Below are 15399 nucleotides of genomic sequence, written 5' to 3'. Positions count from 1 at the left end.
TAGTTCAAGCCTCAACCTTCTTTGATTTTCTATTGTTTGTTTTTTTTCTGTAGTCTTGACTGATCTTTCTAAGGAGCTCCATTGCATCCGATCACAATGGGACAGTGGAAGAAAATGTCCTTGTAATTATGAGCAATTGAATGGTGATATTGTGACCCAATATGATAATGCTCTCATCAAGAAGGATGATTCTGAGCCCCATAATGTGGTAATCCAGTCAGGTAATGCTTGCATCAAGAAGGAGTCTGATTCTGAGCCTGCTAGTGTGACCCAATACAGTAACCAATGCATCAAGAAGATACCAGGTGAGATCCAGTCAGAGAATGCACACACCAAGGAGGAGGACAATAAACATGAAATTAAACAAGAGACAAAAGAACAGAATGACGGCTCAGTGGAAACAGTAACCAAAAAAACTATCATGGAGAGAGTAAGAGAGAGATTACGAGAAAAAATAAAAGCCCAGGAAACAGGGTCAACTGAAACACAGGTGCAAGAAGACCAGATGGAGCCAGGTAAACACATCCCATAGAGATTTATTTTTATCAATCCCTGAAACAACTGCCTGCATGACCAAAATCAGGGCACTGCTAATAACTCACCAACTGGAATGTAGCTTGGTAGGTTTTGCAGAAGAAAGCCAGACAACCCAGAGAAAACCCTTGAATCAAGGGAATCAAGACCTAATGAATGTGTACCAGCATGTCTAATCTAAAGGCATTTGCCACTCCTGGGTGGAAAGAGTAATGCCTAACAGGTTTTGCAACCCAATTGTGTTTACCACTCCTGGGTGGAAAGAATAAGGCCTAACAGGTTTGGCAACCCAATTGTGTTTACCACTCCTGGGTGGAAAGAATAAGGCCTAACAGGTTTTGCAACCCAATTGTGTTTACCACTCCTGGGTGGAAAAAGTAAGGCCTAACAGGTTTTGCAACCACATTGTGAAGGCAGGCAATAGGTGGAAAATTTTTTGTGGAGGGAGAAAAATTCAGAACTGGGACTTAGAGGCACTACTGCTGCACCAACCTTGATTCGCAAGAGAAAAGATCAAATGAAGTATTACTAATATTTTAGTCCCTTACTTAAGCTGTAATGGTAATAAAATATGTACTTTCTGAACGAAGCAAATAAATTGACTGGCATGCACTCTGATTTTTTATTCCTTAAGCTAACTGGCCTAGTATAGCCCATATAAGTTAATTCCAGTTAGCTTGCACCTAAATATATGGCAATTTATCTCTTTGTCCTAACTTATCTTTATGTGATATTTATGGTGCTAAATAAAAGATTGTCATTAAACATTGCAGAATCTGATTTGGAAGAAACAAGTGGTGTATACATTGCAGAATCTGATTTGGAGGAAACCAGTGTAAAGACAAGTGAAGAGTGCAATGAAAACACAAGAAAGACCAATGAAATGGTTGATGATAAAGGTAAATGCAACTTCTGTCACTGCAGCTTTCCCTGCTTCATTCAGTGCTTTATTCAGTGCTTCAAATTCCTAAGTTAGTGCTTTATTACTGGCAGAATAGATCAAGGAAAAAAACTGCAAGTTTTATTATTGTTCTATTACACAGATGATAATAAGTATTTTCAATGCTGCTTTCTTGATAATCCTGCAAAGTTCCCCTGCAACCATGCTCCGTTCACTAATCAAGCAAAGCTTGACCAAATAGAGCACACGTACTATCAGGGGCGGATCCAGGAAGTTTAGAAGGGGGGTGACTATTCCAAAGACTTTTAACAGGAATTTGAGGAAAAGGGGGGGTGACTGTTACTAATGATATACTGAGAAATTTGAGGAAATGGGGGGTGACTAGTCACCTATCTTACCACCCCTGGATCTTCCCCTGACTATCTAGTAATCTATAGAATATTAGTGAATTTTTCTGTTTGTTTCTTTTATCAGCTGCTGTTAACATGTCCAGTGGTCTGAGTTTACTAATGAGTTATGACTCATCTTCTGAAGACTCCCCTCCCACGACACCCAACAAACCTTCATCAAGTGGTAGTTCATTTGACTTCAATCTTGGTCTACTTGCATTTGTTGCAAGTACCGAACAAGAAAAGAGATCAAGTGACGTATCAAATGCCGACCAGCAAGTTCAAGAACAAGAACAGGAAAAACAACTAGAGAAAGTTGAAGATAGTGGTGAAGTAAAAGAAAAACTTGAAAAGAATAAAATGTTGGATTGGTTTAAGAAAGCCGAGGAAGAGCACAAGAAAAAACCAGAGAATGATGAGAGCTGTGAAGAAACCAAAACATCAGCAGGAGAAAGTACCAGCTCAGCAGTTACAATGGAAAGTGATACATCAAGAGATCAACACATGTTAGACACACCAAGAATTACAGAAGAATGCCCTGCGCCATTTTCTCTTCTTTGTAATGGACGACTTTTAAGGTTGCATAAACCCCATCACCCTGGCAACCAAAATGCCTTTGCAAAGAGATGGAAAGAGGGCAAGGTAAGGCATTGCATTCTATATATTATATTATCCAGTTTGGATTCAGAATTATCATAGAGCAAGTACATCATGTTAGAAACCATTTGAATAGCTAACTATTTGTTTTCCTCAGCCTGTCTTGGTCAGCGGCATTGATACCTTACTTGATCGCAACGTCTGGTCACCTCAGTCTTTCGAAAATGAGTTTGGTAAGCTTGGTGAATGTACTTGTATAATGTTATTGTTATAATATACTCTTTTACAAACTGCCATTCTAGATGCCTGCATTCTAGGTTCCCTAGGATAGGGATGAGGGCCTGTTATATATGCAGGCTACAATCCTATTTATGTTTATCGAAGTATTATGATCATCCCGGTGGATGTAATCCTGAGAAGGACTGTTTGATTGGACTGAAATTTCGACAACCTGAGCGCAAGCCATCTTCAGAGTCAAGTGAAGACTACCAATCTGACTTTATTCTTCACTTGACTCTGGAGATGACTTCTGCTCAGGTTGTCAAAATGTCAGTCACATCAAACAGTCCTTCTCAGGACTACATCCACCCGGATGATCATAATACTTCGATTGACATTCATTCACCTGGGTTCAGACCATTCTATACAATGTTTATTCTGAAGTGTACCCAGCATTCACCCCTCCTGCCTCCTTTCCTCTGTTACTGATATCAGTTCTTCTTCCTGTACTTCATAGGTGACGAGTTGGCTGATGTGGTCAACTGCCGCACAGGAAAGACTTTAGAGAACTTTAGTGTCGGTGCATTTTGGAAAGGATTTGAAAGCATTGAAGGTACACTTGAATGCAGTACTTAATCCTAGTTTATACTTTGTTCTAGACTTTCATGTTCCTGACTTTCTGTTCAAGATATCAGGTCACTATTATTTTTTTATCGTAGATCGAATAAAAGATAGTAATGGGGAACCCATGCTCCTTAAGCTGAAGGTAAGTTTTCCTTTTTATCACAGGCTTTCTAAATGTTGTTGCTATTTTGCTAAGGTATTGAAGAAATAGAAAACGTGCATGCATGCTGTCTGTATTAAAGCACGCAGGGATAGGTAGAACATGAGAGAAGTGTTAGGAGAAGCACGACGGGTAGCGGAGTGCTTCTTGATACTTCTCACGTGTTCTCCCAATCCCCAAGTGCTTTATAGCTTCACACAGCACAGCAAGCTTTTTATTTCTTTTATAAAATGCAAAGGGCGCTTGCGTGCCGTGTGCTCTCATAAAGCACTTGCTCCCAACCAATCATTATGGAAATTTTTACACTACACTACACTATTCTTTTTTCATTGGCCTATGTACTCAATGTAATTTAGTTTTGTCTGTAAATAGTTATCTAGACCCCCTAGATGAGTCTTTGCTCTTGTGGTTAATTTGTGATTTATTTAAATGTTTAAATAAAATTTTAAAATGTTGTCAAGACTCACCCTCTTACAGTCAACAAAATATACCAGTTGATTACTCATCAATGTTTATTTTTTGGCCTCTTCTCATCAGGATTGGCCCCCTGCTGCTGATTTCAGTGAAAAACTGCCGTCAAGGTAAGAAAGACCACCCAGAAACATAGATAGTTAGAACTCATGAATACTCCAGTTTCAAATTCCCTGTTGTACAGGATTAGCCTCGATTTTGTATGGCATTACTTTGAATATCCACTTGAATGTATTGTCAAGGTTGTACATTCTTTACTTTACCGTAAGTTGGTATTTGTGAATATTTAGACACTGATACGAGGCTGACCCAGAGTAAATGACTCTGTAATCAAGGAACACAGCGGTATTTTGAAACTCAAAGCTGAAGTATTTGCGTAATCAAGGAAGACAGCAGTATTTGACTAATTTGAAAATGGCCTACATGTATATGTTGAGTGATGGTCGTCAGGTTAATGTAAAGATGACTTCAACACTTAGTTGTTGAACATGTCTCTAGCTGCAATAGTTTTTTCTGTAGACTATACACTTCAAAAATATTATTATAAGAGTATGTAAGGTAGATGGAAATAATTTATTTTGCTTCAATCATAGCAATAAGAATGCTCTTGTTAGTATCATCATTGTTTGTTTGTTTGTCAAAGGTTTAACAATTTGATGGACCACATTCCATTACCTGAGTATACACGTAGAGATGGATCTAGGAATCTTGCATCACGGTCAGTATTGTCATTATTTTTTTCATTTCGTAAATGCATTTGAGACTGTGTAATGCATCTCTAAAAACATTAATGATTGAATGATTGATTGATTGATTGATACAATCCAATCCAATACAAGTTTATTTGCTCATAATTTTAATTTGTTACGAAATTGTTGAAGAAACAAATGAAAATAAATACAATTATTAAAAGGAAAAAAACAAAAGTTTGAAAATAACATCAGGAGCTTGGGATCTAAATTAACTGATTGACTGATTGATTAATATTAACAACATGCCTCCACAGGTATTGTCACCTTATTAAAATTAATAGTATTATTAAATGAATTTTATAAATTTAAGACAGCCCTAAAGTCGTATTTTTATAAGATGGCATATCTTAATTACTAGATTATTCTTTATTTGTTTAAATATTTTTATTTTATTCATTCATTTATTTATATATATATGTTTGGCTGGGTTGGGGAAGGGGGTAATTTAATAATTTTAACGTTTTTTTCATGTAAATTATTATTTTTTTTAGTATTGTTATCTTTTCTTATTAGATTGTAATGCGCATTAGAAAACAGCAATGTTGATGTTTGCGCAATATAAGTTAATGAATTATTAAATTATTATGAATTTGTTTACCTGTTTTTATAGGCTGCCAAACTTCTTTGTCAAACCAGACCTTGGACCCAAGATGTACAATGCTTATGGTAAGTCAGTGAAGTGTAAACTGTAAGAATAAGTGTTATTTCTTGACAAACTATTGGCCATAAAATGACTGGGGGATGGGGACTGTCGATGGAGGAATGGTGGTGTGATGGACCATGACCTTCATTTGGTGGATCTGACAAGGCATCTTGGCACTGCTGTTGCGTTTTGCCCCCACACAGCATGATCGGTATATATCAAAACATCCCTTATTCATCCAACTGTGTAACTGGTGTTTTTCAGTTGTTGATTTATTGTTTTCCTCCCTCTGCAAAAATCAAGATGTAAATTGAGAGTTGTGAAATCGAAAAATTAAATGTACCCGGGGGGGGGGGGGGGGACTCCCCTATATTCGCTATACGGGTACATGCCGCCAAACAGGGTATGGATTTCGGCGATTCTACTCTGGAACAGGGTGTATAAAATTGCGCTCGCTCTGGAACAGGGTATATGAAATCACGCTCTCTCCTCTCTGGAACAGGGTTTTCAGCGATCTTGCTCTGGAACAGGGTATGAATTTCAGCGATTTTACTCTGGAACGGAGTCAGGGTTCAGAGGGCTCAGCGGCACATCCCTACCCTAAATGGGCAAGAGTACCCCCCGGGTAAATGTATTAGTTAGTTAGTGAGTGTGTTCAAAGTATACTTACCCTAGGTATGAGCTTCTGGCTAGGGAGACTCAACACACAAAATAAAGATGTATAGTATTAATCATAATTATTTATTATATTGTTCTTTAGGATCTGCAGCATTTCCTACGGAAGGCACAACCAACTTGCACATTGACATGTCCGATGCTGTTAATATCATGGTAGGTTTAATATCAAATAGTACTAGTGTCTACTGAATAGAGGTTTAATTTGTTGTACAGTAAATACAGTGGTACCTATATTAGGCATACACCTTCATGACCTTCCCTGGTGTGCACCTAATAGGGTGTCTACTGAATATAGGTTTAATTTGTTGTACAGTAAATACAGTGGTACGTACCTGTATCTGTATTAAGCTAACACCACGACCTTCCCTGGTGTCCACCTAATAGGGTGTCTGCTGAATAAAGGTTTTGTTCATTGGTGTTCTCTTGAGGTGTCTGCTAAATGTTTTACAGTAAAATAATGTGTGAAAACTTTTGGGGCCATGCAACTACTCTAGCTGTCCATTTAATGAAGGGTTTCCACCGATAGAGATATCACAGTACATAGTGTAAATTGGTTGTAATGGTGTGATATGCTTTATTTTATCTTAGGTGTATGTTGGAGTTCCTCGAGAAAAATGTGCTGGTGAACAGGAAAGATTAGGTAATGTGTAGTGTATAATGAGACTGTGTTACATAATCACATTCTGCAGAATATCAATATCTGTGTGGGGATCTACACCATCTTTAATTCAGTACTAACAAAGGAGATTAGATGAATTGAGGACTGAATAAAGGATTTCAGTATTTCCATTACTGAATTGTAATGGTAGTGGTAGGAGAAGGTAGTAAAATAATGTCGTCATGTTTTGTAGATGCCATCAGAGCCGTTGATGTTGCCTGTGATGAGATACAGCAGCAAAGAGTACGAAGAGAAACTGCCAGAATTGTGAGTTGTTCCTCATCAATCTTCTCCTTATTTCAGTATGCTTTTATTGACTCTGGTTGTTGTTTACCATTCTCTATTACCCTTGAGTCATTTGTAGTATATCAATGAAAATAAATAAAAATAAATAAATAAATGAAAATGTCCTTTTTTCACGAGGGTAGCACTTAATAGCTAGTGGCTAACAAACCTGTGGCTCTCATTCCGTGATCAAAATGGAATTTAGGAGTTGATTTTTGCGAAGGGGGGGAAAACCGGAAAACCTGGAAAACCCTCAAAGTACAGGAGAGAACCAACCAACAACTCAACTCATATACAACACTGAACCTGGCGGGACTCAAACTCTGGTCACATTGATGAGAGGCGAGCGCTCACACCGCTACGCCACCCGCGCTTCCCAAAACTATTTATCAATACTGATTAATGTTACCCTCTAGTAAACAGAACACTGTGTTAACTCAGTTGCTTTCCACATCCAGGGTGCTTTGTGGCATATATTTGAAGTCCATGATGCTGACAAAATAAGAGAGTTTCTTCGTGAGGTAATATAATATCATTTATCTCACTTGCTTTTGTTATGACAAAGAATGATGCACGAGTACAAATAATATGTACCACAATATCTCAATGAAACTCCTTTTGAATCTATCTTTTTATTGGGTCTAACAAGCAGAAAATATTGTGTAATAATCTTCAGGTATAATAGAGTACAAACACTATAAGTGTGTAACATAAATACCACTGAATACTTCTAAATTATGCTAATCCTGTTTCCTATTGTTTAATTAGCGCTATTTACTACTAAATAGTGCAAAGTGTTGCACACTTTTAGTGTTTGACTCTTTTAATAGACATGTTTCGGCAGTCCTGCTGCCATCAGTGGATAATGATCACTAAGCTAACTTAAACTATCTTTTTATTATTGAAATAGATTGCTAAAGAACGAAAGTTAAAGTATCCAGCACACCACGATCCAATACATGATCAGGTTAGGACAATGTGATATTGTCTTGTACAACAGAATAAAATAAACCTTGTAATCCACTTGATGACCACCTCATATTGTAATGTTAGTATTAATTAAGACACTGATGGAGCAACTACTGGAAAATTTATAGACTGCACACCTGTCAGGGTGTCTTTATTTATAACTTTAAGCTTTTCAATGAGAAGCACATCTAAAAAGCAATGAAATTTGCTGGTAGCTGGAACAATTTGCAAAACACCAAGACTTCAAATTGTTTGGAAAGTTAACATAACTCTGCCACTCCGTGCTTTATGTAATTTTTAATAAATGAGCAGGAGTGTTTTATCGGGTATACTCATGGATGTATGTTCTCATATTGTACCGAATTCTTTACGAAATGAACCAAGTTTGGTAGAGAAAATCCAAGTTAAAGTTTATGCAAATGAAGACGAATCTATATCAGATATAAAACCTCCTTCGTGGTCATGATTTCTATCGTGTTTCCTTCATGAACTATTAATGAGTTTTTTAAAAATGTTTTCTACATTTTCCCCCTTGGCATCTCATAATTCAAGATTGCCACCATGTCGGTAAAAAGGTCTTATTATCATTTATAACTTTTTCGTCAATGTTCAACAGTGTTTTTATTTGGATCTTGAGATGCGTACACGATTAAAGAAGGAGTATAACGTGGAAGGATATGCTATCTGTCAGTGCTTGGGGGATGGTGTGTTCATCCCAGCTGGAGCTCCCCACCAGGTAATGTAATAAGTTTGTTGACACTGATAATATTACAGTGCAACTACTGTAACCAGGGCCACTTAGACCAGTTAGCAAGAGAACCAATTAAAACATAGAATGAAAACAATGCATTCCAACTTAGGGTAGTGGAGCCAACCAGAAACCTAGACTGCACAAGAATTGTAATTTGACCCTGATGTTATGTGTAAACAACTACATAACCATCATCATTTTCTCGTGGAAATAAAAAAAAGGCTATTGTTTTCTTCTGCCTTCATTGGCTCCACTACCCAAAGTTGGAATATATCGTTCTTATATTATACAATTTGATTGGTTCTTGCTGTCTAAGTGGTTATAGTAGTCACCCTGTGAATCCCAGGATATAGTTCATAGAGTTGACCAGTATGGCTGCATTCTTCCGTAGGTTCGGAATCTCTATAGCTGCATCAAGATAGCTGAGGATTTTGTATCTCCAGAGGTAGGTTTTCAAATTTGTTCAAAAAGCATTAAATGTTATTGATGCCCTGAAAGAACCTCCTCCCTGATCAAAGTCAACGCACGGCCAACTGACATAGTAAATTGGAATGTAGTTGGTTAGGTTTTTGCGAAGAAAGGAAAACTGCAGAACTTGGAGAAAAGCTCTCAAAGCAATAGACTGTTTTCTCAAGGTTACGTGTGCATCCAACTTGACAGGGCCACAAAATTGAAAGAGCAAATTCAGTAAAATTGAAAGCCAGTTTTATATTTTAAAGAGGAGAATAATTGATTTTATGAATTCTTATTGAAAAATTTCATAGATATGTATGATACGTAAGTCTCATTATAAAGCTCCTGTTCTGGTATTGTGGCCCGTCAAGTTCCTTAAATTTGGATGCACACGCAACCTTAAGAAAACGGTCTATTACCTGGAAGTCCAGGAATCAATCCCAAGAGATCAGAGGTGAACAGACTACTGCTCAGGGCTCGAAAAATAGCGGCCTGCCAATGGCCAAATGACAGGCCAAATTTCAGGTTTGGCAGGTGAAAATAATGATACACTGCCAAATGAATAACAAAATGACATCCAAAATTTACTGGAATGACCTCCTATACCATGCTCCTTTACTATGGCAGGCTAAAAAAGTTTTCTATTTTGAGCCCTGCTGCTATGCCACGATTGATGGCTCTAGTTTCTAGGCTCGACTTACTCACAGATATGTGCATAATTTACAGCATTCAGTTGTTATGATTATAAACTGTGTTACATTACATTTTCCAGTCAGGTTTTCTTTATTTATTCATTTGTCTTTTTCAGCGTATTGGACAGTGCTTTAAAACGACTCAGGAGTTTAGACACTTAACTGACAAGCACACTAATCATGAGGACAAATTACAGGTATATTTTCTGTCATTCAGAATGTGTTTCTACTATTCTATGTCTATCTCCACCCTATATCACCAAGGAATTTACCAATTATAACTAGTTGGAAAAACTCCTTTGGTCAAGTGCAAGGGTGCTTCATCAGTGTGTGAATCCAAGGGAGGGGTGCAGGGGGTGCGCACCCCTCCCTGGTTCAACTCTGTTCCCCTACTTCGAAGATAACCAATACAAAATAATGTTTTTTCCCTTTGATTATAAGGGGTGCACTCCTCCCTGGGTTAACTTTGTTAACTTTGAACAAGTTCCTGGATCCGCCCCTGTTCATCCTTGTTTTTTACGAGGGAAGCACTTAATAGCCAGTGGCTAAAGACTTTTACTACCTCCTTTAATAATCAAATGGGAAATTAAATATATGTTTTGTTAAAAATAGTGTAATTGAAGCTAGGATTCATAATACTACTTGAAATGTTTGTCTATGACTTCAATTTTTTTGAAACATTTTTACAGAGGTTTCGATCCGTGACCACGGTCATGACACTGAAGAAGATCTGTGGTCACAGATCGAAACATCTGTAAAAATGTTCCCCAAAAAAATGGTCACAAACAAATATTTCAAAAACATTTCTGAGTCTTATAATTAGCAGCTGCATAAGTTGCTTGATATACTGCGCAGATCAGCTCAATTAGATACATTATAACCGCAGTACAAATATATAGTCTATATATATTCTCATTTACAAGGAAATATATGTTTGTTTATTTATTTATTTATTTATTTTTTCAGATTAAAAATATCATATACCATGCTGTAAAAGATGCTGTATATACCCTAAAGCACCATGAATCACAACAAACAAATGAAAATTAAAACCTACTGCTCGAATCTTTCTGTGAAAGTTCATCTAGAATCTGTCATATTGGTATCATATTTCTACGTTTATTAATCCCTCGGCTTTATTAGAAAGTATGCTGTAAAATATATACTACATCAGACTAAGGAATATTTATAGCAAATCCATTAAATATAATAATTTATCAAAATAACGAGAATGTATTTCTTTGGCATAATTTTATTTAGTCATAAATAATACACATTTTGTCAAATGTACAAGTATTTTCCTTGGAGCGTGAAATATTCATTAAATATGAGATATTTTTGCATCACTGTGTTTTTGATTTTGTTGATGATCTTGTTCAGTGACCATGAAAAGAAACAGGGGCGGATCCAGGGGAGGGGTGCAGGGGGTGCGCACACTCCTCCCTGGTTACACTTCGTGCTCCTACTTCGAAGATAACCAATACTGTTTTTTGCCTTTAATTCTAAGGGGTGCACCCCTCCACGGGTTAACATTGTGCGCAACACCCCTCCCTGAACGAAATCCTGGACCCACTTCTGAGAAATCGAGGTTGAATTGATGTGTTCATACATTGACTGTTTTGATCAAGTCCAGCATTGAACTGATTGATTTTGATATGATTCAGTATCAGAATTATAAAACTCTTCCCGGTCATGATTTCTATTTTGTTTTCCTCATGCATTATTAATGAGTTTGATAAATATTACATACAGTATGAGTACGCCTCGAGTTTGTGTATCTGATACAACACGGCCACTCATATTGTATATATTACTTAAAATATACACTCAATCATTATTAACAGGCCCTTTTATCTGCACTCAAATCGTTTTGCATAGCAGTGAGATTTGTCTAACTGACAATTATTTTTCCACTCCCTACCTGCCCCTTCTCAAACTCATTAATAATTCATGAGGTCAATGACCAATGGTGACTTTGCATTGTAGTCATGTACACACACGGTCCTTGATACTTGATCAAAAATGGATCACGACCCTGATCAAAACACTGACGAATAAACGAATAATTGGGAAAGAATTTTTAGTCGGTTTGATCAGGGCATCCAAACACCTTGAATCAATAAAAGCACTTCATTTGTCAACATACCTTGCTTCCAGTTTTAGCACTCCTTGTGCTTTCATCCGTTTCTCGGTGTTTGAATGCCTTGATCAAACACTTGCACTCGTTTTTGATCTATTACTTGTCACATTCCTGGATCCAACCCTGGTACTAGCAATATTATTTAACTACGTAAGGATTTAGAAATTTTTCTCTTAAGGAGGAGAAAAGTCCAATATGTTTGAATAGATTTGGTTGTACTATATAGGCATGGCGATGTTCAGTCTTTATGAACCGGTCTAGAACCCTGTCTTTAGCATTGCGAGGATAACATGGATGAGAGTTAAGATGATCAACAACTTGTTGTGCTCCTCGAAGTGGAAATAACATGGCTGGTGTACAACATTCAGGAGCATTCATATAGCTGTATAAATATGGCGAAAAAAGACGCCTCAACTCAACAACATGTGGTCTTCCTATTGCTATGATAACTAACGCTACATATACCACGAAAAAGCCCCATATTATATGGATACGAGACTGAGGGAGCTTTGCTATGATGAGGCTATACAGAATTACTAATATTGTCCCAAATAAAGCACTTGTACCAAACAGTTCAGTTAAACGGTCTGGTTCAAGGCTAAAGTAGCTCAATAGCCTCTCTGGGTGGTAGAGTTTAATATATGTTATATTGTTTATATAAGGCGTGTGATGGTGTCGTCTAAAAGACAAGTCGGTCATCTTTAAATATAAATGTTGATGGAAAACATGCTCTAGAACCAGAAAAATATCATCTCTGGGATAGGCATCGTCTTCGACCAGCAACACGAACTTTGGATTGCGCGATAGTGAGGAATTCAAACAAAATACATAATCTTGTTTTTCTTTCTCAAAAATGTTCACATTTGGAAATGAACTGTGTTCTCCATATCTGTTGATAACTGGAATAATAGATACAAGATCTGTAGCCTCTTGATGTCTGTCAGGATTTACATCTACGTTGCATACTGATAACAAAACGTTAGGTCGAAATCCTGACATTTTAGCCTGATTTATCAACCATAAAAACTTCCATATAACTTGAGTGAGGTACAAAGGTTGATAGTTTTCAAGATTGTTTGGATTTCTGACAGTTGTTATCACAGTGATGGCCAAGTCAACATTTTTTTTCAACGTCCCGTCCTGTGGTATGGAATATATTTCTTTCAACACCTTTTTATGTTGTCGTGCAATCATAATTCTGATGTTGTTTTCTGATATTAGTTGATCTCTGCCTTCTTTCGTATCCATGTCATAGAGGTTATAAAGAGAGAACTGCATTCTGTGACACAGTAATGGAAGAATCACACAAAAAGTTACCAGGTAGAGAAGACAAATATGTTTCATTCTTCCTGGACAAGTATACCAGTTTTGGATCATCTGTTAAGAATCTGTAGAAAATGCAGGGTTACAATCACTCATTATCTGGTGCAAGTTTATATGATTGTGTATGTAATAAGACTTAGAGAGAAAAATAAAAACCTTTGAACCATACATTATCTGGTGCAAGAGAGTTGAGTACAATGTCACTTGATATTAATGACAATGGCAGGAATCCTGAGTTTAGTTTTGGTAACAGTGAACTTAGGAAAGTTAAATAGTAGGGTAGTCACAATCAAGTATGCTTCAAGCAGAATGCTTTCAAGCTCGAGTTACGTAGGATGTACATGCAAAACATTATGGCACTGACTTCAAGCAATGCACGATACGAATACATGCTGTAACATTAAAATGTCTTACTTTTTAAAAATTAGAATAAAAAAAAATTATCAAATCACAATGTGCAATTATGACTACGGTAAAGCTATGGATTAAGTAGTAAAAGTTGGGCCATGACGCCCATATGGCAAGTGGTTAACCCAGTTTCTGTAACATGAAGTGACTAAGAGTATTGTTACTCCCCCTGGATGGGATGCTAGTCCATCACAGGTCACCCCCCCCCCCCCCCCCCCAACACGTCAGGTTACCCTAACGATTCATTGGTGCCAATTTATACTGGGTGAAGTGAGGCAATGTGAAAGTAAAGCATCTTGCCCAGGGACACAAGCCAACCAACTATTCTGATATTCAAAAACAATTTCAGATAAAAAAGTAGGTTTTAAACCATCTATCATAGAGTGCATGAAATAAAAACAAAGTTGATACTGACAAACAGTATTTATTTAGTGACTGATAGTTGCTAGTGCTCAACAAAACATTCATCATACAAAGACAAATACACAAGATATCATTTACAAGTGTCTTTTGTGTAAAGAATGTTCTGGTTGAGTGCTAGCACCTATTAGTATAGGAAATCGCACGATCTCGAGTACAATTTGGAAATTACTAGACATGAGTAATGTTTTGAAAGTTCATGTAATTGCACGAGCCTTTAGGCGAGTGCAATTAAAGAACTTTCAAAACATTACGAGTGTCTATTAATTCCAAATTGTACGAGAAGATCGTGTGATTTTTTGTTTATAGTTCACTCAACAAAATTTCAGTAAAAAATGCGAAGCGACGCCATTCATCTTTGTCTATTTGGCGGCCGATTTTCAGTCCATCACGCAACTGAAATGCATAAAAAAAGATTATTTCTTACGGCTTTAACATTTTATTTATGTGTTTTTTAAGTACAAAATGATAGAAAATAATTGTTTTGACATTGTTTTGGCCGTGTTGCCATAGTGACTTAATTCGGTACTCCTACGGAGTACAATTAACGCTATAATTGTACTCCTCTCGACCAATCAGAGTCGAGTAATTTTGTTGAGTGTACTATAGGTCACTAAATAGCTTCTAGAGTGCAAACAATTAATCCGTGAAACACTAAATACGAAATAGTACAAAATAGTGCTAATTAAACAATAGAAAACAATGCCATTTGCATGAAATTGTGCTATTTAGTATTACTAAAGTTTCACGGTTATATTGTTTGCACTCTATTTGTCAGTATCAACTTCGTTTTTATTTTATAATCTTACTGCATGCGCTCTAAATGATTGTGAAATATTTTCCACAAGACTTCATGACTTCCCAACCACATCGCCGAGAATTACCTTGAAACCCTTTATTTTTAACAATATATTCCAGTCGTCTGCTGTTCTTCAGACCATGCCCTACTTTAATACGAATAAATATAGTCATTTTGCTCTCAAACCACCTCAAGCATGAACACGTAGAGGTCATTAATGACTTTATTTTTAGATTCTTGATATCATTATCCGGATTTGAACATTAATTATTATTGAAAAAAAGCCGAATTCGAATCGAATAATGAAAATAAAGTCAAGTTTGACTGTAATCTTGCGAATATTGTTCTTTGGGTTACGTTTCGCTCGCCGTTTCAAGGAAATGTAAAGAAACACAGAATCCCCTGTGTGAATATTAGTCTAATATTACCTTTAGCGATGCCATATTCTCTATTTTCTTGATTTAATCCATCGTGATATGATAAACGTGCAAAGCCTTCTTCTTCGTGGATTCTGACACGAATCGAGGCCTTTC

General features: G+C 36.8%; 2 protein-coding genes across 3 annotated transcripts in view; one reads left to right on the top strand and one right to left on the bottom strand.

Annotated features, from left to right (window-relative positions):
- Positions 1 to 11119, top strand: part of LOC116296338 (uncharacterized) — a 27966-nt gene extending 16847 nt beyond the window's left edge. For both annotated transcript variants that reach the window (XM_031704345.2, XM_031704344.2), the window contains exons 21-38: positions 54 to 515; positions 1308 to 1433; positions 1910 to 2466; positions 2579 to 2654; positions 3158 to 3253; positions 3360 to 3406; positions 3962 to 4005; positions 4539 to 4613; positions 5258 to 5313; positions 6051 to 6121; positions 6557 to 6608; positions 6820 to 6893; positions 7370 to 7432; positions 7822 to 7878; positions 8497 to 8616; positions 9023 to 9076; positions 9893 to 9973; positions 10743 to 11119. In XM_031704345.2, the coding sequence (XP_031560205.2) occupies positions 54 to 515; positions 1308 to 1433; positions 1910 to 2466; positions 2579 to 2654; positions 3158 to 3253; positions 3360 to 3406; positions 3962 to 4005; positions 4539 to 4613; positions 5258 to 5313; positions 6051 to 6121; positions 6557 to 6608; positions 6820 to 6893; positions 7370 to 7432; positions 7822 to 7878; positions 8497 to 8616; positions 9023 to 9076; positions 9893 to 9973; positions 10743 to 10826 (2195 nt within the window). In that variant the 3' untranslated portion in view covers positions 10827 to 11119. The remainder of the gene's footprint in view (positions 1 to 53; positions 516 to 1307; positions 1434 to 1909; positions 2467 to 2578; positions 2655 to 3157; positions 3254 to 3359; positions 3407 to 3961; positions 4006 to 4538; positions 4614 to 5257; positions 5314 to 6050; positions 6122 to 6556; positions 6609 to 6819; positions 6894 to 7369; positions 7433 to 7821; positions 7879 to 8496; positions 8617 to 9022; positions 9077 to 9892; positions 9974 to 10742) is intronic.
- Positions 11013 to 15399, bottom strand: LOC116296339 (GPI-N-acetylgalactosamine transferase PGAP4). Its single transcript, XM_031704346.2, has 2 exons — positions 15295 to 15399; positions 11013 to 13304 (listed from the first exon to the last, which is right to left on the bottom strand). The coding sequence occupies exon 2, from the start codon at positions 13291 to 13293 to the stop codon at positions 12055 to 12057; it is 1239 nt and encodes a 412-aa protein (XP_031560206.2). The 5' UTR covers positions 13294 to 13304; positions 15295 to 15399; the 3' UTR covers positions 11013 to 12054.

Source organism: Actinia tenebrosa, unplaced genomic scaffold (genome assembly GCF_029948245.1).
Source record: "Actinia tenebrosa isolate PJP-AT-01 unplaced genomic scaffold, QUT_ActTen_1.0 PGA_scaffold12__29_contigs__length_12842862, whole genome shotgun sequence".
NCBI lineage: Eukaryota > Metazoa > Cnidaria > Anthozoa > Actiniaria > Actiniidae > Actinia > Actinia tenebrosa.
This window is presented reverse-complemented; position numbering and strand designations above follow the sequence as displayed.